The sequence below is a fragment of the Aegilops tauschii genome, chromosome 7, assembly GCF_002575655.3.
Source record: "Aegilops tauschii subsp. strangulata cultivar AL8/78 chromosome 7, Aet v6.0, whole genome shotgun sequence".
NCBI classification, from domain to species: Eukaryota; Viridiplantae; Streptophyta; class Magnoliopsida; order Poales; family Poaceae; genus Aegilops; species Aegilops tauschii.
Window position 1 is genome coordinate 182,364,573 of NC_053041.3, and position 27,931 is coordinate 182,392,503.

The following is a 27,931-nucleotide window of genomic DNA, read 5'->3' on the forward strand; positions in this document are numbered from 1 at the left end:
ACCAAGGGGGTCCACCAGCCCCGGGGGGCCACATGGGCTGTAGGGGGTGCGCCTTGGCCTATATGGGCCAAGGGCACCAGCCCCAAGAGGCCCATGCGCCAAGAGATAAGATAAACGGAGAGTCCTAAAGGGGGAAGGCACCTCCGAGGTGCCTTGGGGAGGAAGGACTCCTCCCTGGCCGCACCCTTCCTTGGAGGAAGGGCCAAGGCTGCGCCCCCCCTCTCCCTTGGCCCTATATATAGTGGGGGGAGGGAGGGCAGCAAAACACAAGCCCCTGGCGCCTCCCTCTCCCTCCCGTGACACCTCTCCCTCCCGTTAGTGCTTGGCGAAGCCCTACCGGGATCCCCGCTACTTCCACCACCACGCCGTCGTGCTGCTGGATCTCCATCAACCTCTCCTCCCCCCTTGCTGGATCAAGAAGGTGGAGACGTCGCTGCTCCATACGTGTGTTGAACGCGGAGGTGCCGTCCGTTCGGCGCTAGGATCATCGGTGATTTGGATCACGACGAGTACGACTCCATCAACCCCGTTCTCTTGAACGCTTCCGCTCGCGATCTACAAGAGTATGTAGATGCACTCCTTCCCTCTCGTTGCTAGTAAACTCCATAGATTGATCTTGGTGATGCGTAGAAAATTTTGAATTTCTGCTACGTTCCCCAACAGGAGTAACAACGAATTTCTTCATGTACTTTGGAGTCACATACCTGTACTCCCTCCACTCTTTTGCCCATCTCCTTTCTATCCTCTGAATGCGCACCTTGCGCTGATTCTTATCTTCCTCAGGGGGTGTGCAGTACCCCGCATAAATGTCCTCAGGGATTTCAAAGGCAGTATTGACCTCAGGCTTCTTTCCTCCTTTCTGTGGCCTCTTTTCATTAGCCATTTTCTTCAGTTGAGAAATTTGAACAATTGAACTGTCTGAAGAAGTATGCAACTTTTCTTCAAGGAACGCTGCAAATGAGTTAAGTTGATGAGAACCTAGTGATTCAGCAGCGGACATGAGTACCTGTGAACAGAGTATAGTTGCGAGGAATTAGGAGAGGTCATATGCGTTCTCAGATGGTTTTTCAATAAGAACAAGTTTGAGGAATTTGACCAGATGAGTCTTGAAGAATTTCACTAAGCGTTCTTTGTCTTAGGTTCCAGAGTTGTATAGATCGAAGATCCACACAATTGAGGAATCTTTAAGAGAAGTGATGCTTAGAGAAACGAATCAAGAGCAGATGACATGTGAGGTGTTTAGTGTGTGAGAATTTGAAGAAAAAACACCTTTGAAGATTTTGTAGTAAACATTTGAATCAAAGTGGGCAGTAAAAGTAACTTTTAATTACCCTGAATGAAGAACACGACGAACTGGGATGTGGAGAAGTGAAGCTCGTCTGTGCAGATCTTCCACGCCCTAACTTGGCAGAGGAAGACGGCTACGGCGGCGGCAGAGTGAAGATTTCCGCGGCCGGCGTGAGTACGGCGGCGACGAGGTCAAGGCAGTGAAGCTCTTCCTCACCGGCAACGATGATGTAGCGGCGGCGCTAGGGTTTGAGAAGCTCGAGCTGGAGAGAGGTCGAGCGGAGTAAAAGAAGTGAGGAAGGGGAGAGGGGGTATTTATAGCCACGGTAAAAAACGGTTCGCCCGAAGAAATTGGACGAACGTGCCCCTGACCCTTCTCATTCGCATGACATGTGTCACCCACGTACTGAGAGGTGGAGATCGTGTTAGATCGTGGGTGAATAGATAAGTATATCGTGGGAAGTGGAACGGTTTGAGCGGCAAAGCCGAAAATTTGGATAAGATAAGTTAAAAGTTCCGTTCGCAAATTCTTCAGCTGACAAGGACACAGTGAAGATTTTGAACGAGTTTCAAATAGAACGCACATGAAGAATTTGTGAATAGATTGGGTTGAGTATAGCATAGAGGGGGAAGGGTCCGATCACATTCACTTAGCAGAAATAGCAACTTGAAGAATTAGCCATAAGTGAATGTTGTAGAGGACATAAACTCATATATATCTATATAGCCAATGAAGAGAAACGACGGAAACAGTGAAGATTTTGCAAAGTTGAAGAATATGAACAACTGAGGAAAAACTCAAATTGAAGATTTTCAACTTTTGTGGTGGCGTGACCCACCGTATAAGAATGATGATTTCAGACACCGCGTACAATTGTCGTAGGGTTATGAGAATCAAATTCTTCATCAATTTCTTCACACTTAGAGTGTTATTCTTCATTGATTGAAGAAAACGTTTCTTCATGTGTTGCACATCTAAGACATCAATTTTGCATAAGTGTTAGGATGAGTGTCCTTTTCAAAGAACATTCGAAGATTCTAGGATATTTAGCTCACACCACAACTTGCTAAATCTCTTCTCATCCAAGGGCTTTGTGAAGATATCGGCTAGCTGTTCTTCAGTCTTCACATGCTCAATAGAAATGTCGCCCTTCAACACATGATCGCGAAGAAAATGATGACGAATCTGAATGTGCTTTGTCTTCGAGTGCTGAACTGGGTTGTGAGCAATCTTGATGGCACTCTCATTGTCACAGAAGAGAGGCACATTCTTCACATTGACGCCGTAGTCCTTGAGGGTTTGCTTCATCCACAGCAATTGAGCACAGCAAGAACCAGCAGCAATGTACTCAGCTTCAGCAGTATACAGTGATACGCAGTTCTGTTTCTTCGAGGACCAACAGACCAAAGATCGTCCGAGGAAATGACATGTTCCAGATGTTGACTTGCGATCCACACGATCACCATCATAGTCAGAGTCAGAATATCCAACGAGATCAAAAGCCGAGCCCTTGGGGTACCATAATCCTAGTGTTGGTGTGTGAGCTAGATATCGAAGAATATGCTTCACAGCCTTATGGTGTGATTCCTTCGGTGTAGCTTGAAATCGGGCACACATGCAAACACTAAGCATAATATCTGGCCTAGATGCACATAAGTACAATAAAGAACCAATCATGGAGCGGTATACCTTTTGATCAAAGTCAATACCATTTTCATCAGTGCACAGATGGCCATTAGTGGGCATAGGAATTTTGACGCCTTTGCAATCTTGCATGCCGAATTTCCTCAGTACATCCTTGAGGTATTTCTCCTGAGATATGAATATGCCATTGCGCTGTTGACGAATTTGAAGACCTAAGAAGAATTTCAACTCTCCCATCATAGACATTTGATATTCTTCACTCATCATATAAGCAAATTCATCACTATAACGTTGGTCAGTACAGCCAAAGATGATGTCATCAACATATATTTGGCATACAAACAATTCATCATCATATGATTTAGTGAAAAGAGTAGGGTCGAGTGAACCGGGTTTGAAGCCTTTCTTCATGAGGAATTCCTTCAAAGTATCATACCACGCCCGAGGGGCCTGCTTGAGGCCATAGAGGGCCTTATTTAGTCTGAAGACTTTGTCAGGATGCTTAGGATCTTCAAAACCTGGGGGTTGAGCAACATATACTTCTTCCTCAAGCTTACCATTGAGGAATGCACTCTTCACATCCATTTGATATAAGGTGATATCATGATGGTTAGCATAAGCAAGTAATATTCGAATAGCTTCAAGTCTAGCAACAGGTGCAAAAGTTTCATCGAAATCAATTCCTTCAACCTGTGTGTAGCCTTGAGCTACTAGCCGTGCCTTATTCCTCACCACAAGGCCATTTTCATCTTGTTTGTTGCGGTAGATCCACTTTGTGCCAATGATATTGTGTTTGCGAGGATCTGGACGATTGACCAGTTCCCAAACGTTGTTGAGCTTGAACTGATGTAATTCTTCTTGCGTGGCCTGAATTCACTCAGGCTCCAGAAATGCTTCATCTACCTTAGTGGGCTCTGAGATAGAGACAAAAGCATAGTGCCCACAAAAGTTAGATAAATGTGAAGCTTTTGAGCGTGTGAGAGGACCTGGTGCTTCAATGTCATCGATGATCTTCTCGGCTTGCACTTCTTTCGCAACGCGAGGATGAGTAGGTTGTCGTCGAGGAATTTGATCAACATTTTCTTCAGCACCATTTTCTTCAGCAATTTCTTCAGGTGCATTAGCTCGACGTTCTTCACGTTCTAGAATGAATTCTTCAGCAGATTCTTTGGTAGGAATGACATCCTCAGTAGCCTTGAACTTGATAGTTTCCTCAGGTGCCTGTTGATGATGTGGCACGCAGTATAAATTGCCTCAATCCAGAAGTGACGAGGCGTCTTGTACTCATCAAGCATAGTGCGAGCCATCTCAACAAGAGTTCTGTTCTTGCGCTCCACGACGCCATTTTGCTGAGGAGTGTAAGGAGCAGATAACTCATGAGTAATACCAAGTTCATCAAGATAGTCATCAAGACCAGAATTCTTGAACTCAGTTCCATTGTCACTTCTGATGTGCTTGATCTTCACACCAAAGTTGGTTGAAGCCCTCGAGGAAAATCGTTTGAAGACTTCCTGCACTTCATATTTGTAAGTAACAATGTGTAGCCATGTGTAACGAGAGTAATCATCAACAATAACAAGCCCATAGAGAGATGCGTCATTTGTGACAGCTGAGTAATGGTTAGGACCAAAGAGGTCCATGTGAAGCAATTCGAATGGTCGAGTAGTGGTCATGATAGTCTTTGCTGGATGCTTAGCCTTGGTCATCTTTCCAGCTTCACAAGCTCCACATAGGTGATCCTTGAGGAATTTGACATTCTCAATGCCAATGACATGCTTCTTCTTCGCAAGTGTGTGCAAATTCCTCATGCCTGCATGACCAAGTCGTCAATGCCATAGCCATCCTTCTGAAGCTTTTGCAAGTAGGCACACGGCTGGTTGCGGTCCTGTAGAGAAATTAACAATATACAAGTCTCCTCTCCTAAAGCCTTCGAAGACTTTGGAATTGTCAGCTTCCATAACCACAACACAACGATACTTGCCAAAGACAACTACCATATCAAGATCACAAAGCATTGAGACAGACATGAGGCTGTATCCTAAGGACTCGACAAGCATGACTTTGTCCATGTGTCGATCCTTTGTGATCGCAACCTTACCCAGACCCAATACCTGACTTTTGCCTTTGTCAGCGAAGATCATATGCTTCAGATGCGATGGTGATAAGGGAGCATCAATCAATAGATTCTTGTCACCAGTCATGTGATTTGTACATCCACTATCGAGGACCCACTCAGTGGCTTTGGGTTGATCATCCTGCAGATGAATTAGTGCAGCTTACGAACTTCATATACTTCATCAGTGAAGAATATGACATCAATTCATCAGATCAGTTTCATCAAGTAAAAGAACAGATAAAGCAGTACGAGGACGTGAGAAATGAAAGTTCATCTCTTCATGATTAGCATGCGTCCTTTTAGGCAGTTTGTCAGGTCCCCAGCAAATTCTTCAGACGTTAAAGTACGTCTGGAGACCTGACCCTGCATAAGAGATTAGTTCTTTTTCTTCACCACCCACATCTGAAGGGGTGGCAAAGAGTTCATCACTCTGCGAGCTCCATATGAGAAAGGTGGCATAGAAGCCAATCCATTTTGTTTCACATAAGAGGAGTTAGGGTAAGCATATGAATAAGCAGAGAAATTCTTTGAGGACTTATGAACATAATGATTAGAAGAATAATGCTCATATTCATACCCTTGGCTCTTCCCTGCGAAACAGAGTTGTTAGCACAATGATGTTCATATGAGGACTTTGATCCTTTTGAGGAATTTGATCCATTTGAGGAATTTGGTCCGTATGAGGACTTGGATCCATATGAAGAATTTGATCTGGGGTTCCTATTCTTCACAGGTGGTGTCATGAGGACATTCACCTGAAGACTTTCAAGGCACTTTTTGGGAACCCAGATTTTCTTCATAGGAGAACCGTTCCTGCAGTTAGTGCCAACATATCTAGCAAATACTCCACCATTCTGATTTTTGAACAGTTTATAGTTGGAGTCAAATGACTCATCAGAAGAATGAGAAGATTCACATGTAAAGCCAGATAAATTGGATGGATCAACTGGAGGTCCCTTTGCAGCAACCCATGAGGTTTTGGGGTACTGCTCAGGCTTCCAATATGTACCATCAGCGTTGAGTTTCCTCTCAAAGGCAATACCCTCTTACCTAGGGTTCCTGTTGAGGATCTGCTTTTTAAGCACATCACAAAGAGTCTGATGCCCTTTGAGGCTTTTGTACATGCTTGTCATGTACAATTCCTTCAGCCCTGCAATGTCAGTGATACTAGCAATGTCCTCAGATGAGGAATTAGTGATAGCAGAGACAGTTGAAGAATTTGTAGCATTAGAAGCATTTGAACATTCAGGTGAAGAATTAGCAGATTCACGTTCAATGCATTTCAAACATGGAGAAACAAATTCTTCCTGAGCAGAGCTGATTTGTTGAGCAAGTAATGAATCATGCTCCTTCTGAAGATCTTCATAACTCACTCTTAGCTTCTCAAGATTTTGCTTTCTTTGAAGAAATTCATAAGAAAGCTTCTCATGATCAGATAAGAGAGTGTTATGATGACCTTGAAGGTTGTCAAATCTAGACTGAAGTCTCTGAAGATTTTCAATCAAGGTTTTAGTGCGATCCATTTCTTCACCCAACATATCATCACTTTTATCTAGCATGTTTTGAACCTTTTCCAAGGCCTTTTGTTGTTTAGTGGCAATACAAACAAGCTTGGTATAGCTAGGTCCAAAATCATCATCAGATTCATCATCACTAGACTCGGATGAGGAACATTCGGTTATCTTGGCACCTTTTGCCATGAGGCATGGTGCAGAAGATGATGGTTCAGGTTCGAAAATCATCGTTTTGAGTGATTCCTTGAAATCCTCAAACCAGGGATCATGACAAGTTCGATGACCTTCATAGACGTCAGAGATTCGGTCCCAGATAAGCTTCGCATTGCAAAGATGCATAATGCGCCTGAATTCATCTCTGGATAGGCAGGAACAGATGATATCCTTCACCATGATGTCAAGTCGAGTGTACTTGCGAATATCATCAGTGTCCGCCATCTTGCATAGATGGGTAAGACCAATCTCAGTGACGGCCCACAGCTCGCTGTTCATTGCCATGAGGCGCTTCCTCATCATGACCTTCCACTTGGGATAATCATGACCGTCAAAGATGGGGCATGTCACTTTCTTCATACCTGCGGTCGACATAACTAAAACTCCAGGCGGTTAAACCAAAATCACACAAAACAAGGGAGTACCTTGCTCTGATACCAATTGAAAGTGCGTTATATCGACTAAGGGGGGTGAATAGGCAATTTTTATAAATTCTTCACTGAGGAATTTGTGGGTGAGGAAATTCCTTAGCGAAGAACTACTTGCAGCGGAATGAGTACTCACAAGTATGCATAGCAGAGCACAAGCAGTGTCATCATGATGAAATGAAAACAAGCACAGAGTACAGAAAGCGTAAACACAGGATAACACAAGATGAAGACAAACAGACTGGGGAAACTGAACTGTGGAAATTGAGAAAGTCTTCAGTCAAAGTCTTCAAACACAGATATGAACAATTGCACAACACCGGAATGAGGAAATGAAGGAGTTGAGGAAATAGAACCAGTTGGCTTGGTGAAGACAATGATTTGGTAGACCAGTTCCAACTGCTGTCTCAGTTGTACATCTGGTTGGAGCGGCTAGGTATTTAAACCTGAGGACACCCAGTCCCGGACACCCAGTCCTGAACACACAGTCCAGGACACCTAGCCCTCACCGTATTCTCCTTGAGCTAACGTCACACAGACCTCGTCCAATCACTCGTGGTAAGTCTTCAGGTGACTTTCGAACCTTCACAAACTCGGTCACTCGGCGATCCACAATTTCCTCTTGGATACTCTAAACCATGACGCCTAACCGTCTGGAAGAAGCACAGTCTTCAAAGGTAACAAGCGTCGGATCCACGCAGGATCAATCTCTTCAGTGATGCTCAATCACTTTGGGTTTGTAGGTGTTTGGGTTTGGGGTTTTTCCTCACTTGATGATTTTCGCTCAAAGTCCTCGGAGGATGGGACACTCTCAAATGACAAGTGTTAGTTTCTCTCGGAGCAGCCAACCAGCTAGTGGTTGTAGGGGGCGGCTATTTATAGCCTAGAGAGCAGCCCGACATGATAAGACATAAATGCCCTTCAATGATATGACCGTTAGGTGGGTAGATATTTTGGGACAGCTGGCGCATAGCACAGCAACGGTCGGATACTTGAGGCTCAAATTCCTCAGGGCTATCATGTTCCTCACTGTGTAGGCAATCCGCACTGGCGAATTTCTAACTCCTCAGTCAGAACAAATTCCTCAGAGACCAGAAGAACTTCGTCTCTGTCACTGAAGAATATGACTGAACTGTATGAGATTTCCAATGGCTTCACTCGAAGGGATTGGTAGGTGTTGGATTTTGAGTTGAGCATCACATGGAAATTTTTCCTTAGTATTTCCTCGATCCCCTTTAACAGTACGGTGTTTCCTATGACTCAAGAAGGAGAAAATGAAACTACGAAAACAAAAGTCTTCACGCTTCATGTTCCTCAAAAGAATACCAAGTCTTCAAGGTCACACCAATTTCTTCACTTTCAAAGTCTTCAGAAAGTCTTCAAAAATCCAAAGTCTTCAGTCGAAGAACTTCATTTTTAGGGGTCGACTTTCTCTGTAGTCATCAAACTCCTCATAGACTTATAGATCTGTGTACACTCACAAACGCATTAGTCCCTTAACCTATAAGTCTTCAATACACCAAAATCACTAAGGGGCACTAGATGCACTTACACTTGTGTATAAGGATTTGCCATGTTCTGCAGTGAAATTGCCATACAGTGTAAAAAATCAACAAAAGCATTGTCATGCTACAGCGATTAATTGCCATGCGTTCGATCGGGGTCCGGCGTACCCCGGGACGTCAGACTTTTAACCCTAAAATCTCACGTCAGATGTATATTGAAGTCCCAAAAGATTGACAGGCCATACAAAATTTTCGGTACTATCAGTATGTTTTTCTCCGAGATAAAATATACAAATGTGTTACCAGTTAAGCAAGCATATTTAAGGCATAGGCATGGCTTCATTGAAGCTTCTTTGCTACTTACAAAAGATTCATTGGAGTTACGGAAATCAAAGGTTCATTATGATTGATTGAATTGTAGTATAAAGTTGAACGAATTTAACTTGGGCTTCTCATGCTCAACTTTGGATGTTTTTTTTCAATTCTTATTGGCTTTCATTGAAGTTTGTTTGAAATTTTGTTAACATTTTCCAATTTGTATCATTCTTTACTCTCAACATGATATATTTTCTACTTTTCATGAGGGTAAATCCCCATATTTCATTTCCTTCTATCCTTTTCCATAGATCATACCATGTTGGTTCAAATAGCCCACATTCAGCATTGCAAAATTCTAAATAGTATTCGAGACAAATAATGGCTAACTTTGAATTCACCAAGTTTGATGTTTTCTGCCAGTATAATGGACATAAACCATCAAAATCCGACGTTGGTTGGAGGAGGGTACCACCCTAACTCATACCAACGCAATGCAAGGCGTCTCATTTAGCCGCCTATTTGCCCATTGTGGAAAGCACATCATGTGAAGGGTATGCCCGATGCCGATGGTACCATCGAGGCTATGTGCTTCACGGTGGATGGGCACAAACCAATGGTATGGCCACCGCGGAGGGGGTGTTAATGAAAAAACTAGGGCAAGGTTCATCCCACTTGAACCACACCTCCCCCAATGATTACTCAATGGATGAAGAACACAACTATCCATGTGGGATACACTCCAAGCATATCGCATTGTTATATTGTTGGGTTATTCAGACAAATATTGCTTTAGGATTCTCCATAAAGACCAAGATACCCTCATGGTATGGTGTAGCCCAAGGGACAAATATGTAAGTATGTAACCACGGACCTGTATAGGCTTTATTCGCTTTTCCCTATAAATGGAGGAGATGTTCATATCCACTGAAGGGGGCAAAGATTTAAAATAAAGAGAGCATTTTCTCTCTCCTGCCATACTTATTGGTCTCTTGATGTTTTTAGGTAATCCTGTGTGGAAGGTCAACGTTCCCTTATTGTTTCCGCCATAAGTTCCGCGGGCACCCTGCGAAGGTCCTCGTATGCACAAGGGAAGCGCCACAAGTGTACTGTGTAGCCTCGATGTACAATAGTGCCTATTTGATGGAGTCGATCCAAATCCATCCTTAGTTTTTGTTTTGCAAAATGGTCGTATGACAATTTATGTTTATACTACCAGTCACAAAGAATCAAATATGTTGAGAGAAGTGTCACTGACCACGACATGAACAATCGATAGCCAGGTCAAGAAAAATATTATTCACCGTGGCATCGCCCATACGTTTATTTATTTATTTAAAACATAGGGAGTATAAGATGACACCGCATACACCACCATGATGCACACACACATCCACACAACGTCTACAAATGACCAGTGTTGAGGGCTATATGATTTGAGGTTTCTTTCCACCGACGGAAATATCGCCTTACCCTTCCGCTCATACAAATATACATGTTGAAGTTGGATTTCAATCCCTGATGGCTAGGGTATGCATTTGATAAAATGCCGTTTCCTCTGTGTATATACGTAATCAAACCACCCCGCAAAAAAAAAAACTTAATCAAACCATACAGAGCCATGCTGACGGAGCTGTTACGTCCGTTATATTTTCAATAACAGAAAAAAAACTGGTTAACCAACTAAGCACATTCAATGTAACACACAGTCTACCAAGACACGCATTTCGGCATCAGCATGAGTCGCCGACAAGCAGGCCCTTCCGAAATTCTTTGTATTATATGGGACGTATTATATTCACGAAAAAAAAGTCTCTTACGGGATACTACATCTCACGGTTATTTTTCTTTCCTACTACTATAATCCTAACGAAAAATTCCTAGTTAACGGTTAAGCGCATTCAGTGTACACACCGGAGCCTACAAAGATACGCATCTAAGCATGTGCACAATTCGCTGACAGGCGGGCCCCACCGAAAGTTCCTGTATTATATTCACGACGAGACGATGTCTCCTACGGGATCCATTCGCACATGACCGGCGGCTCCCATCAAACCACCAACTGCTCTGCCTCCATCTTCATCTTCAGAAACAAAAAGAAGAGAAAAATATATTCAGCAAAAGATCAAAGAGGAAGCGAGCGAGAGAGAGATAGAGACGGTATATTACTAATAAATCACTATAATTAATTTCGTCCCCGAAAAAGATGCACAGTACGCACGCAGACATTAATTACTCTCAGTCTTGTCCTGTGATGAAGCGCTTGGACTGCGTCCACCTCCAAAACACGCAGCCGCCTTTTCCACGCGCCCACCGGCTCTGAATTCCGCCTCCCCTCTCCCTCTCCCAAACCCGCACGGCGAAAGCAACAGCCGGAGCACGGGAAGAGGAGGAGAACTCTCCCTCTCGCGTCGTCGTCGTCGTCTCCGCCGATCCTCGCCCTGTCCCTCCCCGTGCTCTGCTCCCTCGGGGTCGCCGTCCCAGGCCGGAAGCTTCGCGCGCAAGGCGCTGAGGTACGATGCACGCCTCCCGCCCGGCTTTTTGGACAGATCGCCTTTATTTCGGGCGGCCCGATCACCGAATTCCGACGCGGGGTTGCCTTCATGGCCGCGGAATTCCGGCGCGGGGGTGTTTCCTTCCCCCTGGCGCGTGACGCGCCTTGACGCGTCCGTACGTCGCGCCGCGAGAATTTTCGGTGCGGGATTGATTCCTGACGCGTGTTGCTTTGCTGCTCCGTGGCAGGAGGAGGAGCGGGAGTGCGCGCCGCGGCGGTAGCCGCTCTGCGCCTGCACCGGGGCCCGTCTCGCACCGGCATGGTCTTGGCCCCCGCGGGAAGGCACGGCGGGAATGGCCGATAGGGCGAAGGTCGTGGCCGTCGTGGTCGCCGCCGGCGTGGGCGCGGCGGTGCTCGCGGCGGCGTGCGTGTTCCTGGCCATCTGGATGTACCGGCGGCGGGCCAGCGTGGTGGCGCGGACGCGGACGCGGTCGCTCGAGTCCTCCACGGCCACGCTGCGGGCCAACGGCTCCACCGCCAGCCTCGACTCCAGCGTCTCCGTCTCCGTCGTCTCCGAGAGCGTCGCCGACTGGGGCCACAGCCCGCTGCCGCCGGGGAAGCGCGTCGCCTTCTGGGGCTGGCGGGGCGCCACCAACGCCAGGGACCAGCCCCTCTCCGTCTCCGGGATCCCCAAGTACCACTACAAGTATGTATGGCAACTGCAGCTCCATCGCATTCCTCGTGCCGTTTTCATTTCATAGCTGTGGATTCCAGTTCCAGAAGCTATCAGCCCATATGAAACTCATACCATGATCATACTGTGAATGATGGTGTTGGTGTGAGTAGCCAAAAAAAAAACAGAGTAACATTTTCTGATTGCTCCATGTGAGTGACTGCTGTTGGTTGGTTGCTCAGGGATCTGCAGAAGGCTACCAACAACTTCACCACGATTCTGGGGCAAGGGTCGTTTGGTCCTGTGTACAAGGCTGTAATGGCTACCGGTGAAGTCGTGGCTGTAAAGGTTCTCGCGAGCGATTCTACGCAAGGGGAAAGAGAGTTCCAGACAGAGGTAAGGTGACTTTTTTGGTCAGTCCCTGCGATTACTACTTGATTTGGGGATCCATAGATAATAGCCAGCTGGGTTTCGCTCCAACTGCTTGCAACCCAAAACTGAGGCAAGCTAACAAAAAATTGGCTTCCAGTTGGTTTGGCACCAAGAACTGGCATATCTTAATTTTGGTTGTGCAAAGTTATTGGCTGTCTCTTTTTGGTAGTAGATAGTCAGCATGTAATTATGTTCTTGAGTGATGACACATGGTGCGGGTGAAGGCAGTGCAACTTGCAATATCTTTAGTCCATGTTGAGTAGTAGTTGGTAGTGAAGCATTTGACTCTGATAAACTGAGCTATTATCATGACCACGTCTTCATTTGCAGGTAATTTTGCTTAGTCGGCTGCATCATAGAAATCTTGTTAATTTGGTTGGATATTGCGTGGAAAAAGGCCAACACATTCTGATGTATGAGTACATGAGCAACGGGAATCTGGCAACTCTTCTGTATGGTAAGGGAGACAATTTCTCTACTTTTCGGTGATGAAACATGAAAAGGAAAAAAAACATCCATGTAGTAATTCTGCACTGAGCATGTAGCATGACATGCATTGGGAAGGGAATAAACTAAATGTTGTCATGAATCAAGAAATCTCTCTAATTATTTTCATACCACGTCCTGTTAGGTGATAATAAACGGAGTTTGAGCTGGCAAGAGAGGCTACAAATAGCTCACGACGTCTCTCATGGGATTGAGTACCTGCATGAAGGGGTACAAGTTGATGGCTATTAAACACGTACCTCCATTGTTAATGACCTGATCTTGCAATTGATCAAAGCTACGACTATGTGTGCAGGCTGTCCCGCCTGTTATTCACCGAGACCTAAAGTCTGCTAATATACTCTTGGACGAATCAATGAGGGCCAAGGTTAGGCAATTTATGATGGAGTATTTATGCTGATCATTGCAAATGCCTTTTGTTCTTTATGTGTACTTTTAGGTGTTATTATGCTGCCACCTTAGCTAAACCAGTACTACTGTGTCATGATGAGTCTGCAGTTCAGTGATCAACTGAAAGTGCTAATGCCGATGGTTTAGCTAAACCAGTATTGTCTCTATCACGAGTTCATTAGTAATAAACTAACCTGCTCCTGCTGGATGCCAGTTGTTTAGCTGAACCAATACTGTCTCACGACGATGTGTCTGCAGTTCAGTGATCAACTGAACCTGCTAAAGATATTTCTGATGGAAGACGCATGCAACTAAAATAAATATATCAGTTCCATGGCAGAAAATTGTTTCTTGAAAATAACTATGCTAATGTGCTCTGTTTGTTTTACTTGGTGTGTGCAGGTTGCAGACTTTGGTCTATCAAAGGAGGAAGTATTTGATGGAAGTAAGTCAGGTCTCAAGGGCACCTATGGATATATGGACCCTGATTACATGTCCACCAACAAGTTCACAAAGAAGAGCGATGTTTACAGTTTTGGCATAATACTTTTTGAACTCATAACAGCCATAAATCCACAACAAGGCTTAATGGAGTACATTGACCTAGTAAGTGATTTCAGGCATTCTTACAGTATTTTCTGACAAGATTTCAGTAGGGTGAAATTTACCTTGTAGTACCAGTCAGTGAGCATTATGCACCTCTCCTTTTAGGCAGCGATTGGAGGGGAAGGAAAGGTGGACTGGGATGAGATACTCGACAAGAACCTCCTTGGCGGGAGCATTCCGGAAGAGGCAAGGGTCCTTGCCGATGTCGCCTACCGGTGCATCAACAGGAGCCCAAGGAAGCGGCCATGGATATCAGAGGTCACCCAGGCCATTTCAAGGCTAAGGCAGCGGCAGATGACTTTGCCGAGGAGCGAGACCAGGACCGTGCTAAGGAGGATAGAGTACCAGCACGTGGAGCTCAGCGATCTCGCCGGCATGAAAGAACTCACGCCGGTAGGAGCCTGAAGTCTCTCCTTGCTATTTGATGAAATCATCAGTTAGTTTTGGCCTTTGAAGGTGTCTAATCATCAGTTAGTTTTGGCCTTTGAAGGTGTCTAACTTGGGTTGGAATAGATGTAAATAATCCCGAAGGTAGAGTTTGGCAGGATGACCGTCTCTCAATTGATAGACTGGCAAATTGGTAATATGAACACTCTAGTAACAAATGCTAGAAAGTGTAAATCGATGAAGGGGTTATTAAACTGCATGCTGACCTTATGTTCATAATGTTGCTGCATGAACTAGACAATAAATTTCACAGCAGCATAACCTAGCAGAGACAGAAGAGTTTAACTGCATCAATAATAGAGTGCAAGGTACACACCACTGAAACATCTGTGACAACAGGTACAGTATATATAAATGACATGAGAACAATGACAACTGACAGCACAATAAAAACCTTTCAAGTTGAAATATAACATTACTCTGAAATCTGGACAATGTTTAATTACCACACCAGAAACTTTTTCTTGCATGTCTATTTTATTTGAATGGCACCTTTGAATGCATATCATGCATGGAGGAATTGGGTGGCCAAGAACTGGGCAGACATCACATCCCAACCTCCTCCAGGCAACTAGCTAGAAAAGAAAAAAAGGAAAAAAGAAGAAGGAAAACTATGTACAGGAAAGGCCATCATCTGAACATGGACCTCTGAAGCAGGCATATTCAACGCTCAAACCCTATTGTAAAGGATGGCTTTATTCGACGACCGACCACATACCTTGACCAAACTGACTTCTCTACTCCTGCACTAACTCAAAACTGACAAGAAGTACCCATCCTCAGCCTCCCCCTCTGCCCGGTGGCGCCGAGCTTGTGCGCGCGGAATGCGCCAGGGAGCAGCTCCTGGAACTTCTCAAGGAACAGGCCCCATGTATCCACACCCATGTCGGCAAGCTTCACAAAGCTTGCGCTTGTTGGGAGCTGTTCATTTGCGGTCCTCCAGTTACCAACTTGGTTGTTTTCAGAGGTTTTCACAGAATCCGCACCCTTCGGAATAGCAGGCACCTGACGCTGGCTTTTGTCCATGAGACTGACACTGCTCAGTGAGGTTGATAGCTTGGAAATGTTAGGAAGCCACTTATTGACAGGCTTGGGGCAAGCTAACTTTTCTGCATTGCTTTCTTCCTCTTCCTGAATGTCATCTTCCTCTTCTTCAATGGCCTCTTCCAATTTAGACAGCGGGTTTCTGGAGCTTCCCCCCTTAAATTCAAAATGGTAGGCTGGTGGTGTTTTTGGCATTTCATGATCTTCACAGTCAAGTTCAAATTGGGTCACATCTTCATCTGCAGAATCATGTTCTGTGGAACATTCTTCTCGTTCAGTTGCTAGCCTCCTTGCCTCCATGCAGACAACCTCTAGCTGACTTGGCTGATCATCCATCCCGTTAAATTCCCTGCTCATCATCTCACCAATCTCCGCAAGGCAAAGACCAAATAATGTGCCTTCTTTCAGAAATATGGTTGAGAGGACTAGCACACGGAGGCACGCTTCCCTGATCATAGGCAGCTCCATGCGAAGCATCTCAGCATCTTTCACTGGATCAAGTTTCCCTATGTACTCAAGCTCATCCTCAGAGAATGGGATTGACGCCTGCGGCCAGTGAATCCATTCAAAATATGGATCCTCTAAACACTCTGGCAGGCAGAGACCATGGTCAATAGGAATCAGCTCAGTCAGATTTCCAAATTGATCTGCTCCTGTCACCTTTCTTACCAGAAGATTTCCAGCATGTCTATCAGTGTTGAAGATTCGGATGTCAAGAATACCAATCCTGTGAATAGCAGCTACAGGGAAGCTTGAAGTGCCAAGGTCACTAGCATCAAAATCATGAGGAGCGAACTGCTGAAATGAGGCAATCTTACTGACAGTTCGCGGATCACCCACAGAAGCCTTCTTGTTGGTAGAGCCGACGCCTTCATTCACATTAAATACAGGATGTGAAATCTTGACAAGAACTGTCGGGGGGACATTAGCAAAGTTATCATAGTCCAGAAGGTATGCAGCAACCTCTCTAAAACCGGTCTCACCAACTCGAACTGATCTTTTGAGGCCTGGCTGCCCAAGGGCTCTCCCAGTAAAACCTTTTGGATTGTTGGGTGCAAATGGCTCCTCATCATTTGGCTTCACAATGGCAGCATTCTCACCTTTACTGTTCTTGAAATAGTAGGCACCACCAAGCCCACTATTGACAAGTTTTGGATCCACACCGTTTCTTATGGCCCTAGCAACATCCTTAACAAGCTGCTTTGCCTGAATGCAGCGGGTTGGACATACTAAAACTTCAATTGGACCGCCCCTATCCCTTTGCTGCTGGAGATCCTTGCTTGTAGGAGATAGACATGGGCTGGAGGAACTCCGATGCATGAAGGTCTTGGTCAGGAGCAGTGGGGAATCATTTCGGATGCTGCTGAGATCATTCTTGAGGACATGATCACCGAGTGTCAGAGAACTCTCCTCAGTGGGAACATTGAGGGCCACCTGCAGCTTTCTTTTGACTGTGTGTACACTGTCACCACGATCTAGTTGAACAGGCAGTACAAACCCAGTGTCAGTCTGGACAAAAACACGTTTCCATCCAACAGCCCTCCCCTCGCTTCTAGTTTTGGCAGGGTAATCACCGATCAGCGAGCTGCTCAAGGCTGAAACTCCCATCTGGGTCTGGACAGGGCTCTTCAAGTTGCGAGACATGGCAGACAACAAAGGAATTGCTCTCTTGCGCCTTTCAAATTCTGCAGATGACACTGTGCTAGAGTGCGAGAAAGGTGTCACGGTAGCAATCATCAGGCAACAGACTCCATCTTCCACGTTAGATAGAAAGCAACAGAAAGCTTCAATGGGAAGGTGTTACGAAACCCGATGAGCCCAACCTTTGGATAATAAGATCCTGCAAAAGCAGAAAGAGCAATTGAAGGTTATTATCTTTTTCTCAAGTCAGAAACAACTGCTAATAAGCATCGAAACGAGAAAATATTAGTTCTTCATCCAACTTCCAAACTACGGATTCTGGCTCTGTAATAAATACAGTATGAAATGGAAGATAGGTAATTCTCATGGTAAACTCAACTACCCAGTTAATGAAATATAAACCAAAACACTTCGCATGATTTGAGTTAGCATTTCCATATTTTACAGAAAGTTGGTATACAAAAGGAGTGGGCTACCACTTCCCATCTTTGACTACTAGCTTTTTTTAAGCCTCGTACAGAAGATATGATACGTTCGTTGAACATAGATGCATTTTTATTTCAGTTTCATTCAGAGATTCGTGGTGTCCCCCATTCACTCCTCCATCAATAGCATTTGTCCTTTTCTTACCCAAAATCTCTGTAGACTGATCACTGATGAGACAGGGAAATCTCTTAAACTTTCCATGTGGAAAACAAAACCAAAGCCCACGATCCAGTCCGGAATCCGGGCCAGCAGCTTAATTACCTCTCAATTCGACAATCGTGCAGTTTTCTTCCCTGCGTAGCTAACGGCTATTACATTTCATCTCGACAGAGTCAGTAAAAATTCAGATGCAGTTGTCAAAGGCCTTTTTTTTATGACAGAAATCTTGGAGCTTTCAAGCTGAATCCGCACTAGGGAAGCTGCGCGAGTACAAGCTTCGCTCAGGCACAGTAGATCAGCTGCGGCGGGAGCGAGCTACACAATCGTCAGACAATCTAGCGGTTGATGACATGAGCTACGCGTAAGGAAAGGCATTGATGAGCCCGGCCCAGCTGAAAGCCTGGAGAATCCTAAAAAAGGAATAATTATTGCTCCAGAAGCTAGCAGAACGAAGCGCGCTCCATTCCTTGGCGACGAAGCACCGTTTTTTTCTCCTACCAAAAACGCCGGCCCTTCTGCTCTCTCCACTGAGAAAGAGAGACATCGGAGCGGCGAAGGCCATGGATTCTACCAGCGGAACGAGCACCAACACGAAGGGGGGAATGAGGCTCTGTCCATACCTGAACCAATGCGGAGACCCAGAAATGGCGGCCCGCCGCCGGCGGGGCCGCAGATCTGGCAGGTGCGCCGCAGCCGCCTCTTTCGTCCGGCGTCCGGCGAGGGACCGGCACCTCCCACTCCCCGGCACGGCACTCCTCCGCCTCCACCTCCCGGGTCCCGAGTTCTTGCCCCCTTCTTCTCTGGCTCTCTCGTGCGTGAGTGAGCGAGAGCTTGCGAGGGGCTAGGTGTGTGGGGGTGCGAGAGGGAGAGGGACAGGGGAGATGTGTAATGGAGGGGGTTAATTTAAAGCCCTGAGCAAACCATGGTTAGGTTAGAGAGGTCCGAGGGGCGCGTGAGCTGGGATTGGCCGGGGCAACGTGTGTGCGTGCGAGGGTCTTCTTCCTCCGGCGACCCTCGACTCTGATCTAATTGGATGGCACGGCCTTGTGCGGTTTTTCGTGGGCTTATGCGCAAATTCTTGGCGAACCATGCAGGGGAGCCGCATGTAATTCGTCGAGAAAAAAGAGATTATGACGTCGAAGATGACACGATTGGTATATTGTAAAAAAATGGCATGATTCGATAAGAAGTCGAAGATGGTACGAGCTAGATGGGCAAAGAATGACCTAAAGAACATCAACTGGAGCAACAGTCAGAACATTAGCATGACCACAATGGGAGTGCGGCCATCGGTCGTCAGTGAAACTTACATGCACGAGCATATCACATGCTTTGGAGGAACGTGACAGTGGAAACGCTGCACACCCAAACAATCTTGCACTACCGAATCAGACACCACCCCGTCGACTGAAGATAGGGGAAGGGGGTCCATGGGAGGGATCAGTTCAACCTCAGAAATATGGAGGTGGATACCGATGACCGGAGGGGGACAACATAGGTCCAGGATGACAAAAAATAACCAGCCCCGACCACCCCAAGGAGAACGAGGTGATAAGGGAAACATCCAGATCTGGTCGAGGGGGGGGGGTGTCCATGGAGGGATCAGTTCAACCTCAAAAATATGGACGTTGATACCGATGACCGGAGGGGGACAACATAAGTCCAGGATGACAAAAAATAACCAGCCCCGACCACCCCAAGGAGAACGAGGCGATAAGGAAAACATCCAGATCTGGTCGAGGATGGTCGAGGGGGGTCCATGGGAGGGATCAGTTCAACCTCAGAAATACGGAGGTGGATACCGATGACTGGAGGGGGACAACATAGGTCCAGGATGACAAAAAATAACCAGCCCCGACCACCCCAACGAGAATGAGGCGATAACATCCAGATCTGGTCGAGGATGGTTGAGGGGGGGGGGTCCATGGAGGGATCAGTTCAACCTCAAAAATATGGAGGTTGATACCGATGACCCGAGGGGGACAACATAAGTCCAGGATGACAAAAAATAACCAGCCCCGACCACCCCAAGGAGAACGAGGCAATAAGGAAAACATCCAGATCTGGTCGAGGATGGTCGAGGGGGGTCCATGGGAGGGATCAGTTCAACCTCAGAAATATGGAGGTGGATACCGATGACTGGAGGGGGACAACATAGGTCCAGGATGACAAAAAATAACCAGCCCCGACCACCCCAAGGAGAATGAGGCGATAACATCCAGATCTGGTCGAGGATGGTTGAGGGGGGGGGGTCCATGGAGGGATCAGTTCAACCTCAAAAATATGGAGGTTGATACCGATGACCCGAGGGGGACAACATAAGTCCAGGATGACAAAAAATAACCAGCCCCGACCACCCCAAGGAGAACGAGGCGATAAGGAAAACATGCAGATCTGGTCGAGGATGATCGAGGGGGGGTCCATGGGAGGGATCAGTTCAACCTCAGAAATATGAAGGTGGATACCGATGACCGGAGGGGGACAACATAGGTTCAGGATGACAGAAAATAACCAGCCCCGACCACCCCAAGGAGAATGAGGCAATAAGGAAAACATCCAGATCTGGTCGAGGATGGTCGGGGGGGGGGTCCATGGGAGGGATCAGTTCAACCTCAAAAATATGGAGGTGGATACCAATGACTTGAGGGGGACAACATAGGTCCAGGATGACAAAAAATAACCAGCCCCGACCACCCCAAGGAGAACGAGGCGATAAGGAAAACATCTAGATCTGGTCGAGGATGGTTGAGGGGGGGGGGGTCCATGGGAGGGATCAGTTCAACCTCAGAAATATGGAGGTGGATACCGATGACCGGAGGGGGACAACATAGGTCCAGGATGACAAAAAATAACCAGCCCCGACCACCCCAAGGAGAACGAGGCGATAAGGAAAACATCCAGATCTGGTCGAGGATGGTCGAGGGAGGGGGAGGGAGGCGGAATACCAGATTCATGTTGTGTTGAGAGGCCGCAGACCACCAACACTCCAGCCAAAGGATTATAGAGGCACAGACGGCCGGAAAAGTGCCACCTCTGATGCCAGAAGCACCTTGACACACTGCCGGAAGCCATGCCCGCCATTGTCACCACCAGCAGAGGCCGCAACACATTCGCCATGGTGTCGATGGCCAACTAGACCTAACGCACCCAACAACCAAAAATTGAAGTCATGCGATGATGCCTCGTCGCCACCATCCTTGGTGGCTGTGTGGGCTCTCCCGGCGGCGACCTCAGACGGCGCCGAGGGAGGAGAGTTGGTAGTGAAAGGAGGGCTGGTGGCGACTAAAGTTAGGAGCATTGCTCGAGTCGCCCAGAGGGAGCGACCCAACTACTTATGCGCGAATGTTTTTTTTTCCTTCTTTTTTGGAAGGCGTATCGTGATTCCCTTTTTTCTTCGAGAAAGCTCGTTTTGTGGTTATTACCTTATCGGTAAACACACGCTAAAGAGGACAAAGAAGTCAATGTCATTACCAAAGGCGAGTCCTTGAATTGCCGCTAAACCTCATGTAAGGTTTTATCTATGAATAACATCAATAAGTTGAGCTTGTATGTTTGTCGAAAGTGTTCTTCTGCTCCCTAGTTCAAATGCACCCGCCATGAACATTAAAAAAAAGTAAATAAAACAAAAGAATTTTGAATACTTTTGCAACAGACATTGTTGAATGTTCTATACACGTGATTTTTTCAATACAAATCATTCCTAATGCTCTAGACGAAGAAAAATAAATCAATGCTCCAAACTATTCTAAAAAATAGTCTTTTTGGAGAATCAAATTTTTTCGCCCCGAACACTAGGAATGTCTTTCATCATGAATTTTGCTCGCATGTTGATAATTCAACAATGTTTAATTCTGAATTTTTTAAACTATTTATAATGGTGCATTTGATCTCGGGAGGAGAAACTCCATGCCATTGTTTTGTGTAATTTGCATATGCATTCCCGGTTGTAAAAATTAAGCACGTGCACTAATAATAGTTCTATCAACTTATACATGCACGTAATGCTTATGCCATTTTTGGAGTAAATGCAATAGTCATGGCTTTCAAACTCAAATGCGGCATGTGTGGAACAATTCAAATAGCAAAGCACTGTTTACACACGACTGAATTTCATTTTCCCTATATAGAAGTTACTATACTATTTCATATAGGAGAGAAAAGAAATTTGGCTCTGGCTCCACCCAACATTTTCTCATTTCTCACCCTGTCATGGAACTATATTCTTATGCCCCCCTCCCCTACCCCCAACCCAGAAAATACTGCATTGTCATGCACATATTTGCATTAACGAACGCAAGCCGTTGTAAAATGGCTTCCAGCTAGTTCTTCTTTGTACTCTTATTCTTTTTCCCCAGACGATAAGTTACGCCTACCGATTTTCGTCCGTAGTTTTGCATCACCAATCTTATCTCGATCTTCTCCGGGGGGTGATAGGCGTCAGTTTTGTTCTTGACATGTATGGTGCGTGGAAAGGCAGCTCGAGCATATCACCGCCCCCACCTGCAGCCATGGGCGGAGCCAAGAAGCACCGAGCAGGCTTTGGGCTTGTCCGCCCCTCAAACCGAACGTTTTTTGTACCTCTACCGTGGGAACGGACACGAACCGTTTGGATTTACCGGGGAAGCGTCCCGGCGGCAACAAGATTTCTTGTCACGGTCCCGCCGCTAGCTGTAGAAACGCAGGCCCGGCTCGAACCGCTTTCGTTGCGTTGCCCCTTACGTGCCGTGTGCGCGTGCCCTGCATGCCGCCATGCACACCCCCATGCAGCGCGCGCGCGGGGCGGGAGTTCGTGAGGGGCAGTTCAAGTTGGCTAAACCAACGGTGGTGGCGGTCGCTCGGCCCGAACCGCTTTTGTTGCGTTGCGTCTTGCGTGCCGTGCGTACATGCGTGCGTGCATGCATCCCATGCACCAGCCTTGGCCCCCGGTTCAAGTAAATTAAACTGGCGGTGGCACGCAGGAACCGGCCGTGCTGGCTGGCCCGGGCACCGTTGGCGTCGCGAAGGAAGGATGGATGCCGTCTAGCCCATGCCGGTTCATCCGCGGGGGATAAGAGATAAGCGTCATGTCCATGGCTTTCTCCTCTTCTTCTTCTTTCCGTGTACGGCAGCGATTGTAAACGTGCGACGCTTTTAGCTGGCTCGCACGGCATGCATGTATCCTACGGTGGCAACAAAGTTAGTTTTAGCTTTTCTTGACAACGTTACTGTCTTTTTAAAGAGAAAATGAGCTTTGCACAAAGTTCATTTTTCGTCTTAGATCTTTCGTACCGCACAAACCGACCGGACCCTGAATGCTTCGTTAACACGGTTTTCCTGGTCTCGTGCTGAGGTGAACATCACCCCGGCTGAAAACCAGTGGCGGAGCTTGCAGCAAATTACTTGGGCGGGTTGGGCAGGCCAGACTACAAGAAACTAGGATTTGCTCGGCCCATGGGTTGGCCGTAGTACGAGCAGGTGTTGCAAAGCTGGGCGGGCCATGGCCCATGTAGCCTTGCAGAAACTCCGTCAGTGTTGAAAACCATGTATCACTTGAATTGAACCGGACTATCTCGGGTCAATGCTAGCAGATGGAGCCCATCAATAGGTTATCATGAAGTGGAAAACAATGAAATGGAAGGAAGAAGATTTGTAGCACGTAGGGGCAGGGGCATGCAGATTCTGGGTTGTCCATTTGCATCAAGATTCGGAAACTCGTTTGTGTATATAGTTTGTTGGTCTTTTATAACATTTGGTATATTTGTGTCATGCGATTGTAAATCGGAGCAGTGTACCTGTCCATGGAAAACTCATTTATCCAAACCAAGCATTATTAAGAACTAGGAAATATAGCAATTGTATATGTTTCTCATGTATTAAGTGCAGCCAAATTCGATTTATTCCTCACATGCATAACAATACAAAATTCTACCCACGACAACTGGACATCGCATTGCAGAATTGAACCAAGAAGTTAACTAAACACCATAGCAAATGAACCAAATATTAACTGAGCACCACATTGCACAATATAACATACTCCTAATAGAAGATCAGACAGTTAACCAAACCAAGCATGCTTAACAACTTGAAAATATAGCAATTGTATTTGTTTCTCATGTATTTAGTACAGCCAAATTTGATTTATTTCTCACATGGTATACAATAACAAAATGCACCCACAACAATTGAACCAAACATTAACTGAGCACCACATTGCACAATATATAACATACTAGAAGATCAGACAGTTAACCAAACCAAGCATGCTTGACAACTTGAAAATATAGCAATTGTATTGGTTTCTCATGTATTTTGTAAAGATAAATTCGATTTATTTAGACAATACAAAATTGCACCCTGAAGAATTGAACATCACATTTGCAGAATTGAACCAAACAGTTAACCGAACACGACAACTAATTAACCAAACAGTTAATAAGTGAGCACCACATTGCACGACATATAGAACATATACACTAGAGCAACATATTGCATGGTAAAAGTAGATAGGACAATTCACTAGAATTTGCTAAGGAAAGACAGTAGCAACACATGCAACGGGTAAACCGAGCATGCTTAACCGGCGTAGCTACCAAACTAAACATAGGTCCTTATACTGAGCTAATAAGACAAGCTACTCCTCATCGTAGGAGATATCGATGATGATTAGCTCCTTGGACATGGAAGAGGGTGAGGCCTCCATATCATGGGTGCCCTTGTCGTAGTGGTGAGTTGCCTGAGCCGCTCCGGGCACCAACCTGCTGGCTCTCGAGTTGTGGTAAGCACGGGCACGCTGAGAAAACACCTTGTAATCTTCGTCGAAGGCATCGACGGTGGCCTCGAGAAAACCCACGAACCGTCGTTTAAAGCAGCCAACTGCGTCGCGGCATCGGCGCACGAGGCGTCTACAGTGGCGTCGACGGTGAGGTGCTCCTCCAAGATCTGGGGGTCGGCACGAATGGCAGCCATCCCGACCTCATCCACGCGTGCGACCGCGATTTGCTTCTCCGCTGCCAAATGCTCATTGAGGTCCTGGCTATACTGCGTGCACCATGGCTTAGGGCGGCGCTTATTTGGGGGAGGGGTCGGTGATTTGGGCGGAAAGTGTCGCGCCGGCGGTTGGGGCATATGGGATGTGTAAGTAGGAGGAGGATGGGGGTTGGGTGTGGATTACCTGCCTTGATCGACTAGGCCGAGCAGCTTGAAGGAGGGTCACCGGTGAGGAGGCGGTGCTGCAAGCAAGGAGTGAAAGTTTCAACTTGGAAAGAAAGGCAGAAACGGGGGGAATGTGGCTTTTGGTAAGGGGGAGGGGGCGGGGAGGTAGATATTTTCGTCGAAGCCGAAAAATTTGGATCGATGCAGCAAAAAAAACTGGCGCGCAAAGTGTCATCAGACACGGTCCCTTATTCAGCACTGTGTACGATATGTGAACATCACAAACGATTCATATAGCTTACCCCGTGCGTGATGAGTTTGAATGTGCAAATTTTGGTCTGAATATCCCTGGTTACAATGGTCATCCACGTTATTGCATAATTTGGGTACACAAAGGAGCCTACAGCACACCCGCACTTCTTAATCAAGCAAGTTCAGCAATTAAACAGAGCTAGCTGACCTAAACATTAACCTAACAAATTAAAGACTGACGCTCTAAATTAAATAAAGAGTACTACTCCGGCTGGCGCTCGTCGATCCCCACCGCCACCTCCATGTCCAGCTCGCGCTCGACGATCTCCTGGGGAAGGGTCTCCATGGCATCAATCGCACCATACTCGGCAAGCATCTCGCCATCCGCGTCTACCATCTCTTTGGAAAAGGCAGCCATGAGCTGGGCATGGGCGGCCGCAATCTGGGCTTGGACGAGCTCCGTCGTGGCAAGGTATGCCGCGAAGGAACGGACGGCTGCTCGAACGCTCTCGGCGATCGGTGATTGCCAACTCTTCGGCCGTGGGTTGGCGACTGTTGTTGGAGAAGTTTCGTTCGATTTGTGCGGTGACCACCACGAGCTGGGCGTGGGCGGCCTCCATCAGGGCTAAGGCCACCGCTGCGGAACGGACAGCTGCTGTGCCGCTCTCGCCAGTTGCTATCCCCGAGGCAGATGTAGCTGGCGCCACCTGAGAAGCAACAGCGGCCGTTTGGGCTGCCTTGACTGACCGGTCGCAGATTGCGGCCGCGCTCACGCAGCTTGTTAGCACGCCCATGGCGGCTGCGGCCGCACTCCCGCCGGAGTGGGCCGCCGAAGTTACCCTCACGACGTGGGTCCACATCCCCATCTTTCATCGGCGATGATTGAACAGTGAAATGATATTTGGGGAGCGGGCTAGTGTGCTTGACACGACGGCTGTGGACTGTAGCCAACACACCTTCTCGCGCTAGCCATATGCGTACTATACTCCGACAATGCTCCAAGAAATTTTGTACTGCATCTCACACGGTTGGTGATAATAAACAGTGTGCGATCTACTTGATTTTTCATCTTGATTTGAATTACATAACGGGGTCACAACGGCAAAGGAGGGTGTTTGAATTGCTATAACTTTTGTCTGCAGTGAACATGCAACTATAGGTGTGTCGTCAAAAAAATTGGAATTATTCAGGGTTCGTTTGGACATTTTTATACATTAACTTGGTTTTCTAGGCATTTCAGGTGCACAATTAAAAATTAAACTACATGCACATACTCCAGTGCACCAAAATAGGTTGTAAAATTATATATGTGTCCATGGGTTGATGCTTATGTCCCATGCAAGAAATGAGATGAATTTCAAACACCAGGCACCGTGGGTCTCCGACAAACGTTGAGGTACTTGCTTTTGTAATTCTAGTAAATCCAAAACTCGTCTGAAATTCGTGAACCTTGGCATGCTATCATGGAATGGCATCAACATGTCGGGTAAAAAATATTGTCCATTTGGGGCAGGTTATGGTATAAGCTTCTCACAAACCAGAGCTTCTCACAATAAGCCTAATGGTTCCGGTAGGGAAACGTGTTACCTTTGTGGAAAAAATGATATTTGTTGCCTCTTCTTGCTTTCATTTTTTTTCTGGTGTCAACATAGAACAACGGGAGTGTCGTGTTAAATTTTGGAATTTTTCGGGTTTCGTTTGGACATTTTTATACGTTAACTGAGTTTTCTAGGCATTTATGTGCATAATTCAATTATGAACTACATGCACATGCCCCAGTGCATAAAAATGGGTTGAAAAAATGTGTGTCCTTGCTGGCATGCTTAGGTCACATGCAAGAAATGAGAATGAATGTCAAACACCTTGATACTGTCGCTCGGCCGCTAACATTGAGATACATGGTTTTAAAATTCTAATAAATCGAAAACTCGTCTGAAATTCATGAAACTTGACATGATATCATGGAACGACATCAACATGTCGTGGTAAAAATATTATCCCATTTGGGGGCAGGTTTGGTTATAAGCTTCTCACAAATCAGAGCTTCTCACAACAAGCCCGATGGTTTCAGTAGGGAACGTGCCACCTTTGTGGACGAAACAATATCCATTGCCTCCTTTTGCTTTCAAAATTTTTTTAGTGTCAACATAGAACAACAAGAGTGTTGTGTCAATTTTTGAGATTTTTCGTGGTTCGCTTGGACACTTTTATACATTAATTGAGTTTTCTATGCATTTATGTGCATAATTCAAATTTGAACTACATGCACATGCTCTAGTGCATATAAATGGGTTGAAAATTCAAATATGTGTCATTGGTTGCATGCTTAGGTCCCATGCAAGAAATGAGAATGAATGTCAAACACCTTGCCACCGTTGCTCGACCGCTAACATTGAGATACATGGTTTTTAAATTCTAGTAAATCGAAAACGCGTCCGAAATTTATGAAACTTGACATGCTATCATGGAACATGCCGTGGTAAAAATATTGTCCCATTTGGGGCAGGTTGGAGTATAAGCTTATCACAAACCAGAGCTTCTCACAACAAGCCTCATGGTTACGATACGGAACGTTTCACCTTTCTGGATGAAACGATATCCGTTACCTCTTCTTGTTTTCAATTTTTTTCTAGTGTCAACATA

General features: G+C 46.1%; 2 protein-coding genes across 4 annotated transcripts; one reads left to right on the top strand and one right to left on the bottom strand.

Moving 5' to 3' along the window:
• Positions 1 to 10,799: 10,799 nt before the first annotated feature.
• Positions 10,800 to 14,727, top strand: LOC109744371 (calcium/calmodulin-regulated receptor-like kinase 2). The gene is made up of 8 exons (XM_020303481.4): positions 10,800 to 11,536; positions 11,766 to 12,223; positions 12,433 to 12,586; positions 12,953 to 13,079; positions 13,254 to 13,339; positions 13,425 to 13,496; positions 13,922 to 14,125; positions 14,231 to 14,727. The coding sequence occupies exons 2-8, from the start codon at positions 11,871 to 11,873 to the stop codon at positions 14,528 to 14,530; spliced, it is 1,296 nt and encodes a 431-aa protein (XP_020159070.1). The 5' UTR covers positions 10,800 to 11,536; positions 11,766 to 11,870; the 3' UTR covers positions 14,531 to 14,727.
• A 232-nt stretch (positions 14,728 to 14,959) lies between these two features.
• LOC109744358 (phosphatidylinositol 4-kinase gamma 7) lies at positions 14,960 to 21,163 on the bottom strand. 3 transcript variants are annotated; one of them, XM_073505810.1, is made up of 2 exons: positions 20,848 to 21,163; positions 14,960 to 17,370 (listed from the first exon to the last, which is right to left on the bottom strand). In XM_073505810.1, the coding sequence occupies exons 1-2, from the start codon at positions 21,017 to 21,019 to the stop codon at positions 15,326 to 15,328; spliced, it is 2,217 nt and encodes a 738-aa protein (XP_073361911.1). In that variant the 5' UTR covers positions 21,020 to 21,163; the 3' UTR covers positions 14,960 to 15,325. The 3 variants fall into 3 exon arrangements, with proteins under 3 accessions (XP_073361911.1, XP_045086774.1, XP_020159056.1); XM_045230839.2 differs by lacking the exon at positions 20,848 to 21,163 and adding an exon at positions 19,213 to 20,463 and having other exon boundaries at positions 14,960 to 17,456; XM_020303467.4 differs by lacking the exon at positions 20,848 to 21,163 and adding an exon at positions 18,523 to 19,168 and having other exon boundaries at positions 14,960 to 17,456.
• Positions 21,164 to 27,931: the final 6,768 nt, after the last annotated feature.